The sequence below is a fragment of the Urtica dioica genome, chromosome 3 (assembly GCF_054948205.1).
Source record: "Urtica dioica subsp. dioica isolate 48M chromosome 3, U.dioica_male_clone48M_v1_H2, whole genome shotgun sequence".
NCBI lineage: Eukaryota > Viridiplantae > Streptophyta > Magnoliopsida > Rosales > Urticaceae > Urtica > Urtica dioica.
This window is the reverse complement of record NC_142758.1, coordinates 36,668,678-36,690,869: the sequence shown is the minus strand read 5'-3', so window position 1 is coordinate 36,690,869 and position 22,192 is coordinate 36,668,678. Positions and strand designations below refer to the sequence as shown.

Below are 22,192 nucleotides of genomic sequence, written 5' to 3'. Positions count from 1 at the left end.
CTTTCTTTGGAGAAAAGGACTTTATTTATAGACTTCCGGAGGCGTTTCTCTTGGGTCATGGAGACCTCAAAACATGATTGTCAGACATGCAGACGAGACTCGGCTGGTCTCTGCTTTCCTGAGCGAAAGGCTGAGCGGCGATCGGGCGGATAGGCCGAGGGGTAGAGGACCCTATCGCGGATGGAGTGCCGACTGGCCGAACAAGCCGAGTGGCCGAGAGCCTTGGCGCGGGCGGAAGCCCGATGGCCTATTGGTCGGGTCGGCGAGGCGGAGGATCCAACGCCACAGTAATGGCCTTGCCAGGGCTGTGAGCCAACGTGGCTGCGTGAAGGCCCGTTGGGTCGGGCCAACACATCTCCGACGAATCGCCGTTTGCTTTTTTCGAGGCCTCGTACGCAATGCTTGATTGGTTGGGGCACTTGTGGCCAACGATCAAAGAGCCGGCGCCCGAGCGACTGGGTCTCCTTTGAGTGAGTCCCTGTCGGCCGGGCTCTCGAGGCCGATGGAATGATGATTGGGGGACGGCGACGAGGGACGAGAGGATGAATTCTCTTTGGCCGGGAGGATAAGAATGAGTGGCGACTTCGTGTATTATGGGGGTGAAATTGGCGAAACATTTTCAAAAGCGCTAGCATCCATCGAGCTCCAGGTGGAAGAACCAAAGCTCCATACATGGGTGGATTTCACATGATGCTTCATCGTATGAAGCACGAGCCCTAACTGCGAATGACTTTTGAAACCTCGCATCTATTAGCGGGGTTACGGGGAAGCCTGAGTTCTACAAGGTGTGTCACTGCAAGAACCTAGGAATCCTGACGAAGGTTACCACGAAGATCTGCCTTCTTTTGGTGTAGGTTTCCACGAGCTCATTTGGGTCTTCCCCTCTACATTTCAGACCGGTTGCTGACTTCCCAAGCGGCGAGGATTTTGGTGACTCATCTAGGCTATGGACAATATTCATGCCGTTTTTTGCATTTTAAGTTTTATCGTTGTTGCATTTGTTGTTTCCTACTTACTCGATTTGTTGAATTTTTTCTTGCGCTAACCGTGCTTTTTTTCATCACATGTGTCATAGCTTCCAAGCGTTCTTGTGCGCGATTGGCGAGGACCCCTCTTACGCTAAATGCTGCTGCAGCGGCCCGTTCTCGGATCGCAACCCAAAAGGAGAGGGTTCATACCACACCCAACGTGCCAACCCGAGACGGCGCACGCTCCTCCATGAAGTGACCATCGTTTTTAGTAACTACTTGCGAGGTGCCTGTAAGCTCGAAGCACGCCTACATGTCGAGATCAGATGGGGATCTAGGTTTGATGCTAATTATGGAGGCGGCCAAGTTGAGAGAGCATTACTTTAAAGGCATGTTGGACACTCCTTTGAAGGACTTCAGTGAATTCATTATTGTCAGCAACCATGAGTATTTTCAGCATGACATCACTCGTGATTCCGTCTGGGTAAGGGTGTCTTCCTAATTTTATATTATTTTTTTATAGTATATCTCTCATGACCTCGAGGTCTAACTCATACTTATTTGTTCATGTGCTTGCGCGAGCTGAGCGAAGAGACAAGGTCCTCCACGACTTAATTTGTGGGATGGGGATAATATGAGGTGATTTGGCGTAGACTGCAACCAAGCTGGCCGTCAACAACGAGAGCTCCCATTCCATTGAAGAGTTTAAGAAACTCAAGGGCGAGCTGCACCAGACCCAAGTAGACCTCGAGGGTACTCGTTCCCGGCGGGACGCGGCTTGTGACGACAATGCCCAGGTGGGCAAGAAGTTGGAGGTTGAGAAGGAATCTTTGAAGGGCATTCATCGTTCCGTAGACACCTTCCGTAGGGAGACGGAGAAACTCCAGTGACAACTTTCAACTCTAAGTGATGAATTGATGATCGTGCAAGGGCAGCTCACAGCAAACGAGACCGCGTGCGTCAGAGGAGAACGTTATCGTGACACTCTTTTTGGGTGAAATAACGTTCGTTACCTAAGAGAAGGAAGGTGTTGAGCGAGCCCATGAGGACTTACATGATGAATGGGACGTTGCCTTGGAGTAGGCTCATTATGCGACCGCCGTCTGATGCTACCGCGGCCGAGAACGTGTCTTGCGAGACCACATTCGAGTTCTTCTATGGGATGTTTCCCCTGATTGATGATTCCTTTCACATTGAGGAGCCGCCAGTCATACTTCCTGACAAGGCAACCCAGTCCAACAACCTTTCGTGGTGGCGACGAAGTAAGCCAGTCGGATGACCTTCTTCAAGGCAAGATTAGTGCACGCTTTTGTTTGCTTTTGTTATTCTGGATTTTACACACATGTTTAGCGCTTTGCTCTTTTTCTTTGAACCTTTAGTGTTCTTTCTGTTTTCACTTTGTATTATTGAAAGTCGGCTGCCCCATTTTTTGCATTATCAGGTCTTTACGCATGTTGATATGTGTTTGATTTCTCAATTGATAACACTTTATTTTTTTTTCCTTTTCAGATGGGTAATGTAACACTTGGTGACTTTACTTCCAGTGGGCCCTAACCTCACGAATTGGTCATCTTACGGACACGGGTCATTGTTTCTCAGCGAGAGCATTGCCTATTGGCGAATCTGCTGCATTGTGGGCAAGCTCGCGCAAGTGAGACCTTATTCCTAGCGAACGTGTCACATATCGGCGAGTGTGTCATGTTTTAGATCACTACTACAAATACAGTCTTTCGGTGCGGATGACTTTTGGGTGCGACTTTATTTATTTATTTATTTTTATTTTATTTAAATTTCATAAAATTCATAATTTCATATCTGGGAATTTGTGCATATTAATTCAAGATTTGAGTTATTGTAGACTAAATTTTAATCAGTTTGAAGTCCCTGACGAATTGTAGAGGGTTGCAAGATGAATGCCTAAAGGATCTGTAAATAACATTGACTTGCAGGACTGATGTTGTTATACTCTGGGTCTTGTACAAACTAATCATGAAATAGACCTGATTACATTTTACTTTCAAAATCAATACACGGTATATCCGTTTTCTTTCAAACATTCTAGACTTTGTAGGTCATATTTCAGAATTAGAGAATGGTTGAGTTTGTTTATCATCCTGGATTGATCATCAGATTTCAGATTTCAAACTCACTTGATTTTATTACAGGCTAGAGAATACATTGAATTATGGTCTTGAGAGAGTTTGGGCCATAGGATACATGAAAGGCTCGCGACGGTAAGCGTTACTTTGCTTGTATACTTTCTACCTGTTATTTATTTTTTCTTATCTTTTTAGCGAGCCATTGTGATGTCGCCGACATAAAATGATTATTCATGCGATTCCCTTGCATTTTCAAACTTTTTTTCCTCTCTTGAAAATAGCGTGCTTATTCTTTTATTTTTCTTGTTCTCTTGTACAGGGTGGTGATCGGTTATGACGAAGGGTCTATCATGGTAAAACTTGGTCGTGAAGTGCCCATTGCTAGTATGGACAACAGCGGAAAAATAATTTGGGCCAAGCACAATGAGATACAAACAGTGAACATTAAGAGCGTTGGAGCTGATTTTGAGGTCTGAACTCTTTTAATTGCCCTTCTGTTGAGAAACTATATTGACAATTTTAGTGCTTTTGCATTTACTGGGATATCTACTTTGCTTTGCTAATTAGAACACCGATGGCGAGAGACTTCCTTTGGCCGTTAAAGAGCTGGGTACGTGCGATCTTTACGCACAGGTGAGGATTTTATCTTGGAGCTATCTTGTTAGAAAGAAGAGGATATTTTCTTGTATTTGTAGGCAACTTTACTTTTTTTTGGCCAAATGTGTTTTAAAGGATGCTTATTTTAATATGATTTGGTGTTTGTCTATATAACATGTTTTGATTTGCAGCGGGATGTTGTATCATCTTATCTGGATAGTGGAAGACACTTTATAGTCACTTTATAAATAAATTAAGAATTGAAGTCACTTTTAAATCAGGTGACAACTAAAGCATGTTTTTCCAAACATTTAAAGTCACTTTATAATAGAGTGACGTCTAAAACACTATTTCTTGTCATGGCGGGTAAGTATTGGGTGCGACTTTGTCGCACCGAATGCTCTTTTACCCGCATTTTCCTCGGATTTTGGTGACATTTTAGGTGCGACTTTAGGTGCGGAAAGTCGCACCTAAATGTCGCACCCGAAAGTCAAGACTTTTGGGTGCGACTTTTCGCACCCAAGACTTTTAGGTGCGGACTTTCGGGTGCGGAAAAGTCGCACCCAAAATTAATCGAAGGCCTTGCTCTCAATGAGCGTGTCGCCTATCAGCGACATTTTGGGTTACGCAACGTACACGAAATTCTTTATTTATTAGAGTCTTATTCCATTATCCATCCATGTTTTTTGAGTTTAAACATGCAAGCTGAAAAAACTTTAAAGAAGATAGTTGGAAACGTATGACTTGCGAATTTTTAATTATCTTTGTTTGGAAGTTACAAACTTTAAAACGTCGCATTGTTACGAAGTAAAATGAAATATAACATAAAACAAAGGAAGGCTGTTCTCGTTGTTGGCGCCTTCTATTGATAGTACGACCTCAAATAATCAGTGTTCCACAAATGCATGAAGACGCAACCTTCCATGTTTTGGAGCTCGTACATCCCATCGTGGATCAGCTTGTGGACTCTGTACGATCCTTTCCATGTTGGCCCTAGGACACCGGCTCCTTGTACATGGATATTTTAGAACCTCCTTCTCAATACGAGGCTTCCCATAATGAAACTTTTGCAACTTGACTTTTGTGTTGTACCTCTCCACTTTTCGTTTTGCGAAGCAAGCTGTGTCAGTGCGCCAGTCGTCTTCTTATCTATTAGGTTAAGTTTGATTTTCATCTCATTGTTTTTGACCTCTTCATCGAACGTATCGATTTGAAAATTTAGGATTTCCGTCTCGATTTGTGCCATGGAGTCGACCCCGTAGGTGAGGGCGAATGGTTTCTGGCCTGTGGCATTTCTAGCAGTCGTTCGACAGACCCGTAGAATGAATGCAAACTCTTCTTCCCATGCACTCTTCTTCTCCCCCAACTTCTTTTTCAGGTTATCTTTGATGGTTTTGTTTACCGCCTCGTCTTGGGCATTGGCCTGTGGTGTCTGGGAGAGGAGAAGGTCGTGCTAATGTTTTGTTGGGCGCAGATTTCCCTTACTCGCACATTGTTAAATTGTGAGCCATTTTCGGTGATGATCAATGCAAGAATACAGTGGAAAAAAATCATGTTCTTCCATGTGAAGTTTGTCATATTCGCCTTGATTATCTTCGCAAGCGGTTCTGCCTCCACCAACTTGATGAAGTAGTCAATTTCAACTATCGCATGTTTGTATTGCCTTGGCACTATAGGAAGTTTGCATATGATATCAACTCCCCACTCCGAGAATGGCCATGGAACTAGAACGGGGCATAGCAAGGCGGGAGGTTGTTGGGGTATGATAGTGAATCTTTGGCACTTATCGCATTTTTCGGCCCATTCGTGGGAATCCTTTTTTATGGTCGGCCAAAAGCATCCGAGCTTCAAGATTTTTTGTGCCAGAGTTTGCCAACAGTATAGTTGCCACACACGCCCTCATGAACCTCGCAAACTGCACTCCTAGCATCAATCTTGATCAAACATCGTAAGAGCGGTATCGAGTATCCTCATTTATAGAGCGTGTCCACCCTCAACATGTATTTTGCATCCAAGCTTACCATCTTTTAAGCCTCTTCTCAATCCACGTTGGCGGCAGGATATCATTGATCACCCGAAGTCTTTTGTCGAGACTGAGGGCCGAGATAGTGAATCGATAAGGGCGGTCCCCAAACCTTCTTTTTCGACCACGAATGCCAGGCGTGCCATCGATTCGGCCTCGATGTTTGATCCCCAGGGAACTTGCAGAATTTCGAACCACGAAGGCACTTCGAGGTTTGTGTGGGCCTTTGACGATGAAGGCGATCACGTTGGGTTCTTTGAAGGTGTAGTCGCCTTCTACTTAATTCACAATGAATTGTGCATCAATTCCAATCCTACAATCAGGGCTTCAACACCGCCTAGTTGTTAGAGGCCTTGAACTCAAAATGCAGCATTTACCTCAACTTTTCCCAGTCGGGGTTAGTGGGTAGGCATTTGATGCCCCGTCCACGGAGATTCCCTGACCAGACCCGTTGGTTCGCTTTTCCTCTTCTTGCTTGGCACATATTTGATGACCTCCACTTGCTTTACTTCATTTTTCTCTTCGTCCTCGACTTTGGCCTCCATATGAGAATTCTGCCACGAAGTCTGCCAAAGCTTGGCCCTTGATGGTTGCGCGTGGATGGAATTGGACCCCGTATTTATTAAGTTCTTGTGACTACGACCGCCATGCGTGAAGACATGCCCTTTTGAAGTACCTTTCCAATCGGATGCTCAGTTCGGACCACGATCGAGTAGGCGTAGAAGTACGGGAGGTGCTTCTTAGCTCCCACCACCAGAGTGAGGGACAACTTCTCGATCTCCGTGTATCAAGTCTCAACGTCGAGGAGAGACTTACTGATGTAATAGATTGGCCATTGAACCATGTCTTCCTCACGTATAAGCACGGCATTCGCGTCCCTTTTGGAGACCGCGAGGTACGTGTACAACGATTTGTTGTTCTTTGGCTTGTATAGGAACAATGGTGATCTAAATTAGACCTTTACCTCGCGGAATGCAAGAATACAAAATTCCTTCTTGCATTCCTTTGCCAATTAGAAGCCATCAGCTTTCTTCAGTGCTTTGAAGAACACTTCGAAATGGTCAGTTGCCTTGGACACAAAGCATGTCAAGGTGGCGATTTGGCCCGTCAAACTTTGGACCTCCTTAACTCTTCGTGGCAACCTTATCTATAGGAGTGATTGATCTTCTTGGGATATACTTCAATCATTGCCGGCTAACGATGTAGCTAAGAACTTTCAAACTCAACCCTGAATGCAAACTTGTTGGTGTTGAGCTTAATATTGTAGCGGCGCATGAGCATGTACATTTCCCTCAAGTTACGGACTTGGTCTTTCGCCTTTATACTCTTGATGTGCTTATTTTCCAAATGCACTTCCATTATTTTTTCCTATTTGTCGGGCAATCACTCAATTCACCAACTGTTGGTCAATGCTCCATTGTTCACAGTTGAAGATGAACGCCGTCTTGATTTGGTCTGGCTCTAGCATACAGATTTGGTTGTAGCCCAAATTGGCATCCATAAAGCTTAGCAGCTTGTGGCCCGCCGTGGCATTAACCGATTGTTAGATTATAGGCAGAGTGAAATTTTCTTTTGGGCTTTGTTGAGATGTTTGTAGTCTTACTGAGCCGCCACCTCCCATTTGGTTTCTTGACCAATACTACATTGGATACCAACTTAGGAAACTCTGCCTTGATGAAGTTAGCGGTGATTAGTTTCTCAACTTCCTTGTTAATGAACAAGTATCGCTCACCATTTAATGTTCTTCTAAGTTCCACGTTTGTCGTTATGTTTTTTTCGTCATTTAGACGAAGCACAATGACATCGGGATCTGTCCCCGACATCTCCGAGCAAGTCCAAGAAAAAACGTCTTTGAACTCTCGAAGAAAAGCGGAGAGTTGAAGTTGGATCATTGTGGGAAGTTGTGCGCCGATCTTGACAACTTGGTAAGGCATGGCATCATCGAGCACAATGGTGAGCAGGTCATCCGGTGTCTCCACCTTTCGCCTCTCAATCTCGTCTCTCTGATCAAACTCTCTGAATGTCCCCTCCTCTTGCAGAGGAACTTGTCTCCAAGTTTAAAAACTATGTTTACCAACATCCCTATTGCATTGTCGTCTACAATTTAGACGTAGCATATTCTCGCTTGCAATTGGCCACCCATCCTCATCGTAATCCCCTTTTCGGTTAGGAATTTAATCATTAGATGGTAGGTTGACTTGATCACCCTTCATCTATTGAGAGTGGGGCGGCTGATCATGGCGTTGTATGCCACATGTTGATCTACTACTAGGAAATGGATTATTCGTGTAACCTCGATCCCTTCGAGAGTCCTGAACATGACTGAAAAATCAATGATGTCCTCAGTCATCACCCTTTCGCCGGTGAAACCAAAGAACGAGTCTGGATCGGAGTCGGGACTGGCCCCCCGAGTTTCTTTCGATCCAATTTTCCTTGATAATAACATTGGCCGAACTGCCATTGTCAATAAAAATCTTCTTCACGAGATTGTTGGCAACTAATGCCGTGAGGACTATCGCATTATTATGAGGATGAAGCACACTGATCGCTATTTGCTTTTTTGAAGAACATGGTCTCAAATGGAGCGGATAGGGGTCCCTCGTATGTTAGATTTATATGCTAAACTGCCTTTTATTGGTAGACGACCCGTAGATATATACTTCTAGCGCTGGCGACTAGAGTCGCCGAACTCAGGTCCTCCAACAATTGACATCACCAGGTGCATTTGCGAATTCTCGGGCTCGTCTATCCCAGCCTAATTAGTCACTGTGACCATTGCCGCTTCCTTATTGCACTATCGTGGGAGATTCAAGGGCGCATCGCCCGTACCGATTGTTCGAAGAACAAATTCTTTTCCGCCTTTAATCAATACTTCGATATGCCTTTTTTAGGTTGAAGCACTCAAAGGTCAAGTGACCGTGGTCTTGATGGAACTCGCAATACTTGCTTTTGTCGCGAGTCGCGGGGTCTGTCTAGAGAGGCGCAGGAGTCATGAACTTGTCAAGTGCCATGGTGAGGATTGATTAAGGGAGCGTATTTCGCGGGGTGAACATGGAATATTTGTGAAAAATGTGGGCTGTTTTTTGTTCACGGTGTGTTGGGCATTCGGGGCTTTTCCGCCCTTATACCTCCACTTCCAAGGATCGAGTCGTTCATCTTTGTGCTCGTCTCGTCGATGAGTATTTTGGCTACGGCCTCTACACCCATCGAGGTAGTCCTCGACTCCCGTGTATGTCCTAGCTTGCATCATGAGCTCAGCTATGCTTTCCAGGATGTGTCCTACTATGATCTTCAAGAAATCGATAGTACGTGGTGAACCGATCCATCTTTTTGGATTGTTCGGTGAAGCCGGCAAGGTATTGCCTCAGGGACTCGCCACTCTCTTGGTGAATCGACCATAGGTACAACTTTGATTTATCTGTGATGACCCGACTTTCCGAACCTTCAAACTAAGCTTAAATATTTTACTTTAAAATTTTGGAGTTTTATTTTAAACATTATTTCAATTATTTATAAGGGTCCATTATGAAATTAGCCAACTTAAATGTTTGAAATTGCTAAATAGCCAACGTTTTGTAAATCTTAGGTAAATACCCATTTTCATGTATTTAAATACATAAATCTTAGATAAATAGCATCCTCCATATATTAGACCACCTCATTATTTACGGCTATTCACCTAAGATTTACCAAACGTTGGCTATTTAGCAATGTCAAACGTTTAAGTTGGCTATTTTCCTAATTTAATAGTATTTATAAAGTGTAGACTATAAAATAAACCAACTTTGAAAATAACCACAACATATTTGAAATTTTACAAAAAACCATATGATGAAAATAAGAGATATACTTAATTCGGAATTCCAAACCGAAGTAGATAGTTGGATTATGCAATACAAATAAAATCATGAAAATTCAAATTCAGTTTTGCAAAACTAATTAAACTTGAAAAATATCTTAAGTATAAAAATCTCAAACCAAGTATTTAGAAATTTACGTAGCGGAAGTCTTACGTAGCGGAAGTCTTTTAAATAAACGAACGGAGCCACAACCCAACCCCTTAGCCATCGAATGCCACTGATCCACCTTCCTCACTTGTTCAAGTGTTGTTTACGTACAACACGGACAACTACACATAGAATGAGATAACGCTTAGTGATAATAACTATAACTCATAAAAAGATTAGTAATATGCAATGCATGAACCGATTATTAGTGTTTTAGCTCTAACGGTGTCATGGTCTTTCGTATCATAAATCTTATCATATATTATTCGGAGCCCCTAGATTAGTCGTACTAATTTCAATGTACACTTTGGAAATGAACTACGGGGCTGCGACCTCCCATAGTTCGCACCATCTAATAAAGATATATCGTATGAGAAAACTCTCTTTATGAGCCCGTAGGTCGACTAGAGAGAATGCTCTTAATACCTCCGTCCCTCAAGGCCGTACGACTCTCTTATTTATCTTATCACTTGATTATTCACTTTGCATACAAAGATGACATAAACATAAACAGTAACATGGCTAAGCATAGGAGTATGTCATGCAAGAAAATTAACTAATCTCATACATTAGATTATCATAAAATAAACACATATCATAATTACCATTATTCACTCAATAAAGATAAACACATATAAAAATATCAAACAAACAAACACATAACGCATATCAATCTACATCACACACTCATCATATTTAATTTTGAATGAATCTGTATTGTGGTGAGATTATTCTCACATTTTTACTCGGGAAAAATGATCTTTGATCGTGAGAATGATCAGAAACTCTAACGTGTTAAATAACGAAGATTAAGGAAGAAAAAAACATAACGTGTAAAAAGGAGTTTCATAAATATTCTAGAAACGTTCTGTGTACCGGTCTAAAATGAAAAGTTGATATATTTTCATTGCCTAAAACTCATAAAACTTTCATCATATAACTAAAACACATACAAATATCTTGTATAAAAATTTCATTCGAAAATACGTTTTTTAGGTATTTTAAAAAATACAAAATCACGCTGATTGACTCAAACTAATTCTATCTGTGCACCGATTGTAAATTATTTTTATAATAAAAACTATTCAATTAAAAATCATGAAATTTTAAACACATACCGAAAACATCTTTAATACTCATGTATAAAATTTCAAATTAAAATAATATTTTTAACTATATAAACGATACTTTTTCATAAATAGACGAACATTATTTCAACCAGAAAAAATCTATTCTTTGATGTTTATCTAAGCTTGATAAGAGCACGAAAATACCTTAGAAGAATGTTGAAAAAAAATGCTCCCTAAAAATTCTCAGGACCCAAAAAATTGTGAGGAAGGGTGTATTTAGTGGTTAGGATTTGCGGTTTGTGGTTTAGAGAGGAAAATAAAAGTAAGCACATAGAAATAATAGTAGGATGATATTCTTTGGAGAAAGCAGAGAAAGAATAATAATCATTCTCTCGCAAAGAAAGACTAGCTCGAGCTTCCTTTTTTTTGTAATTAGAAACATAAATTTCCTTTATTGATAGCAATGAATTAAGAAGTTAATAATTGTCAATCATTATATAACAACGTGATATTTGAATTGATAGAACTGTAAGAATTTTGTTTTGACTAACTTTCTATACCCATCCATTACGTGAACCAATTAATAGTTTGTCTTAATGCTCTATATTTATTATACTATAATATATTAAGTGTGTATGTTTACTTTCTTTTTCAATACTTTTTAGTACATATGTACATATATACAACAAAAAAATTAGCCAAATAAGCCACTGAAAGTTTAAGAATTGCTTAATAGCCAACTTTTTGTAATTTTTTTTTGTAAATAACCATCTCAACTTATTTATGACACTCAAAAAGACAAAAATACCAAAAAACATTCCAGTCTATTTTGGGTTTTTTTTTGTCTTTTTTAGTACCATTAATAAGTTGATCTGGCTATTTACAGAAAATTTACAAAAGGTTATCTATTATACAAAAAGCTATAAGTCAAATGGCTATATAGCTAAAAGACCCTATATACAATCCCTTCAAAACTTTTCAACATGTAAACATATAATCCTCATGCAATATATGCTAGCATATATACATATCGTTATTTATTAAAAAAGTTGTTACAATCCTATTTAATATTATATAATACATGCCACACAAAAAGTAGTGCATATTAGCACATAAACAGATAGCCCAAAAACAAAAAACAAACCAATTCACATTATTAGAATACTAAGTCATTAAGAGATGAAATTTTGGGATTTCACATCTTTCTGTACAATTAAGGTGGCAAATCGATCGAGGAACGCCTCCCTACGATTTTGGAATGAGTGAATGCTCCCAAGCCTCAGGCTCCTAAACCACTTGAATCTGGATCCGGAGAGCATTAGGCAGAAGGCCTGGCAGAGGGTGGCCTCAGATTGATCTTGCATGCTAAGCCACGTTTTGTAATGTTGAATATATAAGGCATGATATGTGTGGCAAATGGCGATGATATCTTTTTGATAGCCCCATATGCTCTGTGGCGCTCGCTCCCTGACTCTCTCATCTCGATGATCTCATAGCACGCTGGTCTGAGCCAGAGGTGTGAGTTGATATCTCTCATTGGATGGTTGGTCCACAATGCTAATAAATGAGGGCTTTTTTTGTTGGCAGAGGGCCTTGGCTTCTCCTTTTGCGAGCTCAGTCTTTGCCTCATGTCCTATAATCGGGAACTTATTTGAGCATTCAGGTGCTCCCTCATACCTCCCTTGCCACCATTCAGAGTTTGTTCACGTTTCTTGAGCACTCTCTTTGTTCAGCATCTTGAGTGTCGGTGCCGTCATCTCCTCCTCTTCCCCTGTTCAGGGAAGAGGGAAGCGATTGCCTTCCTCTCGATCTCGAGGCCGCATCCCCTCTAGAGCATTCAAAGTTTTGTTGATTCGATCGGACCGCGCATGGTTGGATATTAGTCGGTGCGCTTCTATTGTTTTACAGGCCGTCAAGCTCGGACCGAGAATGGGACTCCTCATATTTGGTCTCCTCGATGTAGTCGAGGTCAAGCTCATCTTCGATGTTCTCAGCATTCTCCGTGTGGGCCAAACCATCTTCTTCGATGTCATAGCCGAGTAGGCTTGCCATGAGGGCTTGGTCCACCCCAAGTTGGACGAGTAGTATGACGAGTCTTCGATTGGTTTCCTCCACCAGCCTTGCGAGCCTTGCTCAAGGAGTTGATACTTATTCTTCTGAGGATGTGGACCATCTTTGTTGTAGGCTTGGTGGCAGAAGTTGTACCTCAAACTCATTGCTCAAGGATCTCGGTCTCGCGTTGAGCTACTCGCTCGAGCGTTTGGGTTGTTTCCAACAACAAAGGTAGCAGGCAATTGGCTCATTGCTCTAGTGCAAGAATAAGGTTGAAGAAAGAGATCGTGGAAGAGAGAATGTCGCCAAGTCGGGAAGCTACCCTCTTCCTAGCGCAAAAATCATGTATCTCTTTTTGGACAACGCTTTAGGGACCCGAACGGTTCGACCAAAGGTCAGACCACACGATTGCGTTCGAGCTTGAGTTCCTTTATCTAGGTATCCCAAGTTCACTTCCAATGGTGAAGTATCATTCACGTCCTTCGAGGTGGCTTGAAAATAAAAAGAGAGAAACCATGTTCAAAAGGACACAGAGGCGTTGCCTCTGATTACATTTCCGATGCTCAACATTAGGTTGATTGAGGTGGGAGATAGAGAATATTTAGAGAGTTTTAGTGCTTAGAGAGAAAATGCTAGTGAAACGAGCTTACACGGTGTTTCAACAGCGTTTTGGGACTCAAACTTGGATTACTTTTTGTAAGGCCATGGAGACCTCAGAACACACCTTCCGGGAATCCAGATAAGACCCGACTGGTCTCTGATGTCTTGGCCTAGGGCCGACAGGCTAGACTCTGCGGAAGGCCGAGTACCGACCATGAGGATGGGCCGAGTGGCTAAGGACCCTGACGCATATAGAGAGTCGATGATGTGCCAGCCAAGTTGATGTGATGGGTCGTCCTGTACCATGGGCCGAAGGCCGACCGACCAGACTGATCGAGGGGCCTAGCGCCAATCGGCTGGATAAGCCGAGATATTGAGAACCTTGGCACTGGTGTGTTGTCAATGGTGCCCACAAGAAGAGTAGTAGTCATTCTTATGTATATTTAATGTAATAAAGTCTCACGAAGACTCTTGCTTGTAACTGCTGAATAATTAATAAAAATTGAAATGTTCATTCATTCTTCCTTGTCTATTTGAAGCTTTATGATAAACAATAGTCTTTAGTCCTTAAACAAACCTAACAACAAATGAAGAGTCGAATATAGATTTGCCTGAACAAACTCTTCATGGTTCGCTTAAAACGGTATATTAACAATCTAAAGATCAAAGGACTATTAATCTGAGTATGATTGTTAGGAGAATCTATGATGTCTTGTTATCCTAACAATAATACTGAGATCAATAGCCCTTTGATCCTTAGTGTGAATGTGTTGTTCTAAGAAAACCATGAAGAGTTTGTTCATGCCAATCTATATTTGACTCTTCATTTGTTGTTAGGTTTGTTTAAGGACTAAAGATTGTGGTTTATCATAAAGCTTCAAACAGATAAGGAAGAATGAATGAAAGTTTCACCTTTGATTAATTATTTAGCAGTTACAAGCGAGAGTCTTCGTAAGACTTTATTAAATCAAATGTATATAAGTTATGACTACTACTCTTCTTGTGGGCACCAATGCCAACAAACTCCCAATTGACTCAAAGAAGATGTGAGTAGTCCTTCATGCCTAATCCGTCCTGATGTTGGTCGAAGACCTTTTTGGCTAAATCCTTAGTGAATGGATCTACCAGGTTGTCCATCGTCGAGATCTTCTTCACCACCACGTTTCCGCGCTGCATGATCTCTCGAATCAAATGGTATTTCCTCTCAATATTCTTAGAGCGCTTATGGCTTCGAGGTTCCTTTGAGTTAGCGACAGCCCCACTATTATCACAATAAAGTGTCATGGGCTTGTCGACATTTGGAACGACTTCCAAATACTTAAGGAATTTTCTAAGCCATACAGCCTCTTTGGATGCTTCACAAGCAGCCATATATTCTGCTTCCATTGTGGAGTCACCAATGCAAGATTTCTTGATACTCTTCCAAACAACAGATCCACCATTTAGGATGAACACAGATCCTGAAGTGCATTTCCTAGAATCCTTATCCGCTTGAAAATCAGAGTCGGTATATCCCGTCATAGTCAGGTCAGTACCTGAATATGTAAGCATCAAGTTCCTAGTTCTCCGAAGATACTTAAGAACATGCTTAACAACAATCTTGTGCTCGAGTCTAGGGTTGGACTGAAAATCGCTTACTACGCCAACTGCAAAACAGATATCTGGCCTAGTACAAAGCATAACATACATGAGACTTCCCACGGTGGTGGCGTAAGGAATCTTTCTCATGTTCTCAATCTCTTGTGCAGTCTTGGGAGACTGGTCCTTAGATAGTGAGATTCCATGGCTAAAGGGTGTTTGGCCCTTCTTGGAATCTTGCATCGTGAAGCGATCCATCACCTTAGGCATTGAATCTCACTCTCTGAGGACCAGTCTCCCAAGACTGCACAAGATATTGAGGACATGAGAAAGATTCCTTACGCCTCAGCCGTAGAAAGTCTCATGTATGATATGCTTTGCACTACGCCAGATATCTGCTTTGCAGTTCGCGTAGTAAGCCGTTTTCAATCCAAACTTGGACCCGAGCATTGGATTACTGTTAAGGATGTTCTTAAGTATCTTCGGAGAACTAAGAACTTGATGCCTACATATTTTTGTACTGACCTGACTGTGACGCGATATACCGACTTCGATTTTTAAGCGGATAAGGATTCCATGAAATCTACTTCGATCAAGATCTGTGTTCATCCTAAATGGTGGATCAGATGATTGGAGGAGTATCAAGCAATCTTGCATTGCTGACTCCACAATGGAATTAGAACATGTGGCTGCTTATGAAGCATCCAAAGAGGCTGTATGGCTTAGAAAATTCCTTAAGTATTTGGAAGTCATTCCAAATGTCGACGAGCCCATGACACTTTATCCCTAACTCAATGAAACATTAAAGATATAAGTGCTCTAAGCATATTGAGAGGAAATACCATTTGATTCTAGATATCGTGCAGCACGGAGACGTTGTGGTGAAGAAGATCTCGACGGTGGACAACCTGGCAGATCCATTCACCAAAGCTTTAGCCAACAAGGCCTTCGACCAGCATTGTGAGGGATTAGGCATGAGGGACTACTCACATCTTCTCTATGTCAAGTGGGAGTTTGTTGTCAATAATGCCCACAAGAAGAGTAGTAGTCATTACTTATGTACATTTGATGTTATAAAGTCTCACGAAGACTCTTGCTTGTAACTGCTGAACAATCAATAAAAGTTGAAACGTTCATTCTTTCTTCCTTGTCTGTTTGAAGTTTATGATAAACTATAGTCTTTAGTCCTTACACAAACCTAACAACAAATGAAGAGTCAAATATAGATTTGCATGAACAAACTCTTCGTGGTTCGCTTAAAACAGTATATTCACAATCTAAGGATCAAAGGACTATTGATCTTAGTATGATTGTTAGGAGAATCTTTAATTTCTGGTTTTGGGACGTAGAGAGTTGGAGACTCTATAGCTCTTCCTAGGTATCTTCTGAAGATACTGAATTGACCAGTGCACTTCCAGAGACAGAATAAGAACAAACCATATAACCTCGTATGTCTCGGAGTCACTATGTATGAATTGCATCATGCTTACCTCAATCCTGAACTGAGACATGTCATTTCATAGCTTACGTACTCTCATTTTAGGAAGTCAGAGCTCTAGACTCACTATATGATATAGACAAGACCTATTGGTGAAGTACTAAGTTATGAATATGTCATGAACAACTTTGTGAAGATGTCATAAATATGGAATTCATGTACAACATTGCTGAAATGCAATGTATATCACATCATGCTTTGTTCCTTTGAATGTGAATAAATGAACTGGACAGTTTCCAAATTGAGGCATGACTCTTTTGGATGAATCAATGTGGCTTGTTAGCTCCTCGTCAATACATTGTTTCTAACTTATTCACAAGCGACAAAGGAAGTGAGGAATCAAGAACTAGAAGGGTAAAATGGTACTTTTGTAACTCCCATCTAGTTGATGATATTCATGAAGGGTAAACATAGATAATATTCAATGTATCCACTCACTACAATTAAGTAGAATTCTTGAATTGAAAATATATTCATTTGAACCGAGAGATTTCAGTGTCAACTCTTTAGTGGAGTCAGTTGACATTAAGCTAGAACTTGGAAAATGTTTGTGAACTTTTGAGTCCAAGTATGCTAGCTCAAGCTTTGTTCATTTGGATCCATGAGGTCACTACCGCAAGTCATTAGAGTAGGATTAGTCAAACATGAAAGCTAAGTCAAAACAAATTCAAATGTCGAACTAGACAAGTTTTATGAAAATTGTCTAAAGGGTAATTTTGTCCTTTTGGACTTAGGATGGTATGAATGTCAATAAATAAGATTTTTGACATTGTCATATGATGACAATGATTTCTAGTCACACGGCCATATTAGAGTATTGGGCCTTGAGGATTGAATTTCATTTCATGAACAAATAAAGAAACATCTAGAAGCATGTTCTAGAAGCCTCATTTTCGTTCACTATCAAGAGAGAAAGAGACTTATTTTGTTCAATAATGTATGAAGATACTTTCCAAAAGAAAAAGAGGAAAAAAATTAACTTCTAGAAGCAATAGCATGGGTGGCCAAGAGAGAGCAAGGAAAATGAGGAAACAAATCCAAGGACTTGGTGCATCATGTTGCGCGTCCAAGGAAGAAAAAGGAAACCAAGGATTTTCTCATGAATATGTGATATTCAATGGAAAAGAGGAAACTATCTTTTCAAGGTAAAACATCATCCTATAAATACCCCCACTTCATTCACAATTAACAACACACAATTCTAGAGAATGAGAGCTTCTCTCTCTATCTCTCTAGAATAGTTGGTCGCCCATCTCCCTCGCTGTCAATGGTGCCCACAAGAAGAGTAGTAGTCTTTATTTATGTATATTTGATGTAATAAAGTCTCACGAAGACTCTTGCTTGTAACTGCTGAACAATCAATAAAAGTTGAAACGTTCATTCTTTCTTCCTTGTCTGTTTGAAGTTTATGATAAACTATAGTCTTTAGTCCTTACACAAACCTAACAACAAATGAAGAGTCAAATATAGATTTGCATGAACAAACTCTTCGTGGTTCGCTTAAAACAGTATATTCACAATCTAAGGATCAAAGGACTATTGATCTTAGTATGATTGTTAGGAGAATCTTTAATTTCTGGTTTTGGGACGTAGAGAGTTGGAGACTCTATAGCTCTTCCTAGGTATCTTCTGAAGATACTGAATTGACCAGTGCACTTCCAGAGACAGAATAAGAACAAACCATATAACCTCGTATGTCTCGGAGTCACTATGTATGAATTGCATCATGCTTACCTCAATCCTGAACTGAGACATGTCATTTCATAGCTTACGTACTCTCATTTTAGGAAGTCAGAGCTCTAGACTCACTATATGATATAGACAAGACCTATTGGTGAAGTACTAAGTTATGAATATGTCATGAACAACTTTGTGAAGATGTCATAAATATGGAATTCATGTACAACATTGCTGAAATGCAATGTATATCACATCATGCTTTGTTCCTTTGAATGTGAATAAATGAACTGGACAGTTTCCAAATTGAGGCATGACTCTTTTGGATGAATCAATGTGGCTTGTTAGCTCCTCGTCAATACATTGTTTCTAACTTATTCACAAGCGACAAAGGAAGTGAGGAATCAAGAACTAGAAGGGTAAAATGGTACTTTTGTAACTCCCATCTAGTTGATGATATTCATGAAGGGTAAACATAGATAATATTCAATGTATCCACTCACTACAATTAAGTAGAATTCTTGAATTGAAAATATATTCATTTGAACCGAGAGATTTCAGTGTCAACTCTTTAGTGGAGTCAGTTGACATTAAGCTAGAACTTGGAAAATGTTTGTGAACTTTTGAGTCCAAGTATGCTAGCTCAAGCTTTGTTCATTTGGATCCATGAGGTCACTACCGCAAGTCATTAGAGTAGGATTAGTCAAACATGAAAGCTAAGTCAAAACAAATTCAAATGTCGAACTAGACAAGTTTTATGAAAATTGTCTAAAGGGTAATTTTGTCCTTTTGGACTTAGGATGGTATGAATGTCAATAAATAAGATTTTTGACATTGTCATATGATGACAATGATTTCTAGTCACACGGCCATATTAGAGTATTGGGCCTTGAGGATTGAATTTCATTTCATGAACAAATAAAGAAACATCTAGAAGCATGTTCTAGAAGCCTCATTTTCGTTCACTATCAAGAGAGAAAGAGACTTATTTTGTTCAATAATGTATGAAGATACTTTCCAAAAGAAAAAGAGGAAAAAAATTAACTTCTAGAAGCAATAGCATGGGTGGCCAAGAGAGAGCAAGGAAAATGAGGAAACAAATCCAAGGACTTGGTGCATCATGTTGCGCGTCCAAGGAAGAAAAAGGAAACCAAGGATTTTCTCATGAATATGTGATATTCAATGGAAAAGAGGAAACTATCTTTTCAAGGTAAAACATCATCCTATAAATACCCCCACTTCATTCACAATTAACAACACACAATTCTAGAGAATGAGAGCTTCTCTCTCTATCTCTCTAGAATAGTTGGTCGCCCATCTCCCTCGCTGTCAATGGTGCCCACAAGAAGAGTAGTAGTCTTTATTTATGTATATTTGATGTAATAAAGTCTCACGAAGACTCTTGCTTGTAACTGCTGAACAATCAATAAAAGTTGAAACGTTCATTCTTTCTTCCTTGTCTGTTTGAAGTTTATGATAAACTATAGTCTTTAGTCCTTACACAAACCTAACAACAAATGAAGAGTCAAATATAGATTTGCATGAACAAACTCTTCGTGGTTCGCTTAAAACAGTATATTCACAATCTAAGGATCAAAGGACTATTGATCTTAGTATGATTGTTAGGAGAATCTTTAATTTCTGGTTTTGGGACGTAGAGAGTTGGAGACTCTATAGCTCTTCCTAGGTATCTTCTGAAGATACTGAATTGACCAGTGCACTTCCAGAGACAGAATAAGAACAAACCATATAACCTCGTATGTCTCGGAGTCACTATGTATGAATTGCATCATGCTTACCTCAATCCTGAACTGAGACATGTCATTTCATAGCTTACGTACTCTCATTTTAGGAAGTCAGAGCTCTAGACTCACTATATGATATAGACAAGACCTATTGGTGAAGTACTAAGTTATGAATATGTCATGAACAACTTTGTGAAGATGTCATAAATATGGAATTCATGTACAACATTGCTGAAATGCAATGTATATCACATCATGCTTTGTTCCTTTGAATGTGAATAAATGAACTGGACAGTTTCCAAATTGAGGCATGACTCTTTTGGATGAATCAATGTGGCTTGTTAGCTCCTCGTCAATACATTGTTTCTAACTTATTCACAAGCGACAAAGGAAGTGAGGAATCAAGAACTAGAAGGGTAAAATGGTACTTTTGTAACTCCCATCTAGTTGATGATATTCATGAAGGGTAAACATAGATAATATTCAATGTATCCACTCACTACAATTAAGTAGAATTCTTGAATTGAAAATATATTCATTTGAACCGAGAGATTTCAGTGTCAACTCTTTAGTGGAGTCAGTTGACATTAAGCTAGAACTTGGAAAATGTTTGTGAACTTTTGAGTCCAAGTATGCTAGCTCAAGCTTTGTTCATTTGGATCCATGAGGTCACTACCGCAAGTCATTAGAGTAGGATTAGTCAAACATGAAAGCTAAGTCAAAACAAATTCAAATGTCGAACTAGACAAGTTTTATGAAAATTGTCTAAAGGGTAATTTTGTCCTTTTGGACTTAGGATGGTATGAATGTCAATAAATAAGATTTTTGACATTGTCATATGATGACAATGATTTCTAGTCACACGGCCATATTAGAGTATTGGGCCTTGAGGATTGAATTTCATTTCATGAACAAATAAAGAAACATCTAGAAGCATGTTCTAGAAGCCTCATTTTCGTTCACTATCAAGAGAGAAAGAGACTTATTTTGTTCAATAATGTATGAAGATACTTTCCAAAAGAAAAAGAGGAAAAAAATTAACTTCTAGAAGCAATAGCATGGGTGGCCAAGAGAGAGCAAGGAAAATGAGGAAACAAATCCAAGGACTTGGTGCATCATGTTGCGCGTCCAAGGAAGAAAAAGGAAACCAAGGATTTTCTCATGAATATGTGATATTCAATGGAAAAGAGGAAACTATCTTTTCAAGGTAAAACATCATCCTATAAATACCCCCACTTCATTCACAATTAACAACACACAATTCTAGAGAATGAGAGCTTCTCTCTCTATCTCTCTAGAATAGTTGGTCGCCCATCTCCCTCGCTGTCAATGGTGCCCACAAGAAGAGTAGTAGTCTTTATTTATGTATATTTGATGTAATAAAGTCTCACGAAGACTCTTGCTTGTAACTGCTGAACAATCAATAAAAGTTGAAACGTTCATTCTTTCTTCCTTGTCTGTTTGAAGTTTATGATAAACTATAGTCTTTAGTCCTTACACAAACCTAACAACAAATGAAGAGTCAAATATAGATTTGCATGAACAAACTCTTCGTGGTTCGCTTAAAACAGTATATTCACAATCTAAGGATCAAAGGACTATTGATCTTAGTATGATTGTTAGGAGAATCTTTAATTTCTGGTTTTGGGACGTAGAGAGTTGGAGACTCTATAGCTCTTCCTAGGTATCTTCTGAAGATACTGAATTGATCAGTGCACTTCCAGAGACAGAATAAGAACAAACCATATAACCTCGTATGTCTCGGAGTCACTATGTATGAATTGCATCATGCTTACCTCAATCCTGAACTGAGACATGTCATTTCATAGCTTACGTACTCTCATTTTAGGAAGTCAGAGCTCTAGACTCACTATATGATATAGACAAGACCTATTGGTGAAGTACTAAGTTATGAATATGTCATGAACAACTTTGTGAAGATGTCATAAATATGGAATTCATGTACAACATTGCTGAAATGCAATGTATATCACATCATGCTTTGTTCCTTTGAATGTGAATAAATGAACTGGACAGTTTCCAAATTGAGGCATGACTCTTTTGGATGAATCAATGTGGCTTGTTAGCTCCTCGTCAATACATTGTTTCTAACTTATTCACAAGCGACAAAGGAAGTGAGGAATCAAGAACTAGAAGGGTAAAATGGTACTTTTGTAACTCCCATCTAGTTGATGATATTCATGAAGGGTAAACATAGATAATATTCAATGTATCCACTCACTACAATTAAGTAGAATTCTTGAATTGAAAATATATT

The 22,192-nt window shown here is 39.9% G+C and overlaps 1 protein-coding gene and 1 pseudogene across 1 annotated transcript; one reads left to right on the top strand and one right to left on the bottom strand.

The window, feature by feature from the left end:
• Positions 1-2,692: 2,692 nt before the first annotated feature.
• LOC149402679 (coatomer subunit beta'-2-like) lies at positions 2,693-3,899 on the top strand. Its single transcript, XM_089610069.1, has 4 exons — positions 2,693-2,718; positions 3,134-3,202; positions 3,387-3,537; positions 3,635-3,899. The coding sequence occupies exons 1-4, from the start codon at positions 2,708-2,710 to the stop codon at positions 3,836-3,838; spliced, it is 435 nt and encodes a 144-aa protein (XP_089466195.1). The 5' UTR covers positions 2,693-2,707; the 3' UTR covers positions 3,839-3,899.
• A 10,552-nt stretch (positions 3,900-14,451) lies between these two features.
• Positions 14,452-15,144, bottom strand: LOC149402678 (secreted RxLR effector protein 161 pseudogene; annotated as a pseudogene).
• Between the last annotated feature and the right edge of the window lie 7,048 nt (positions 15,145-22,192).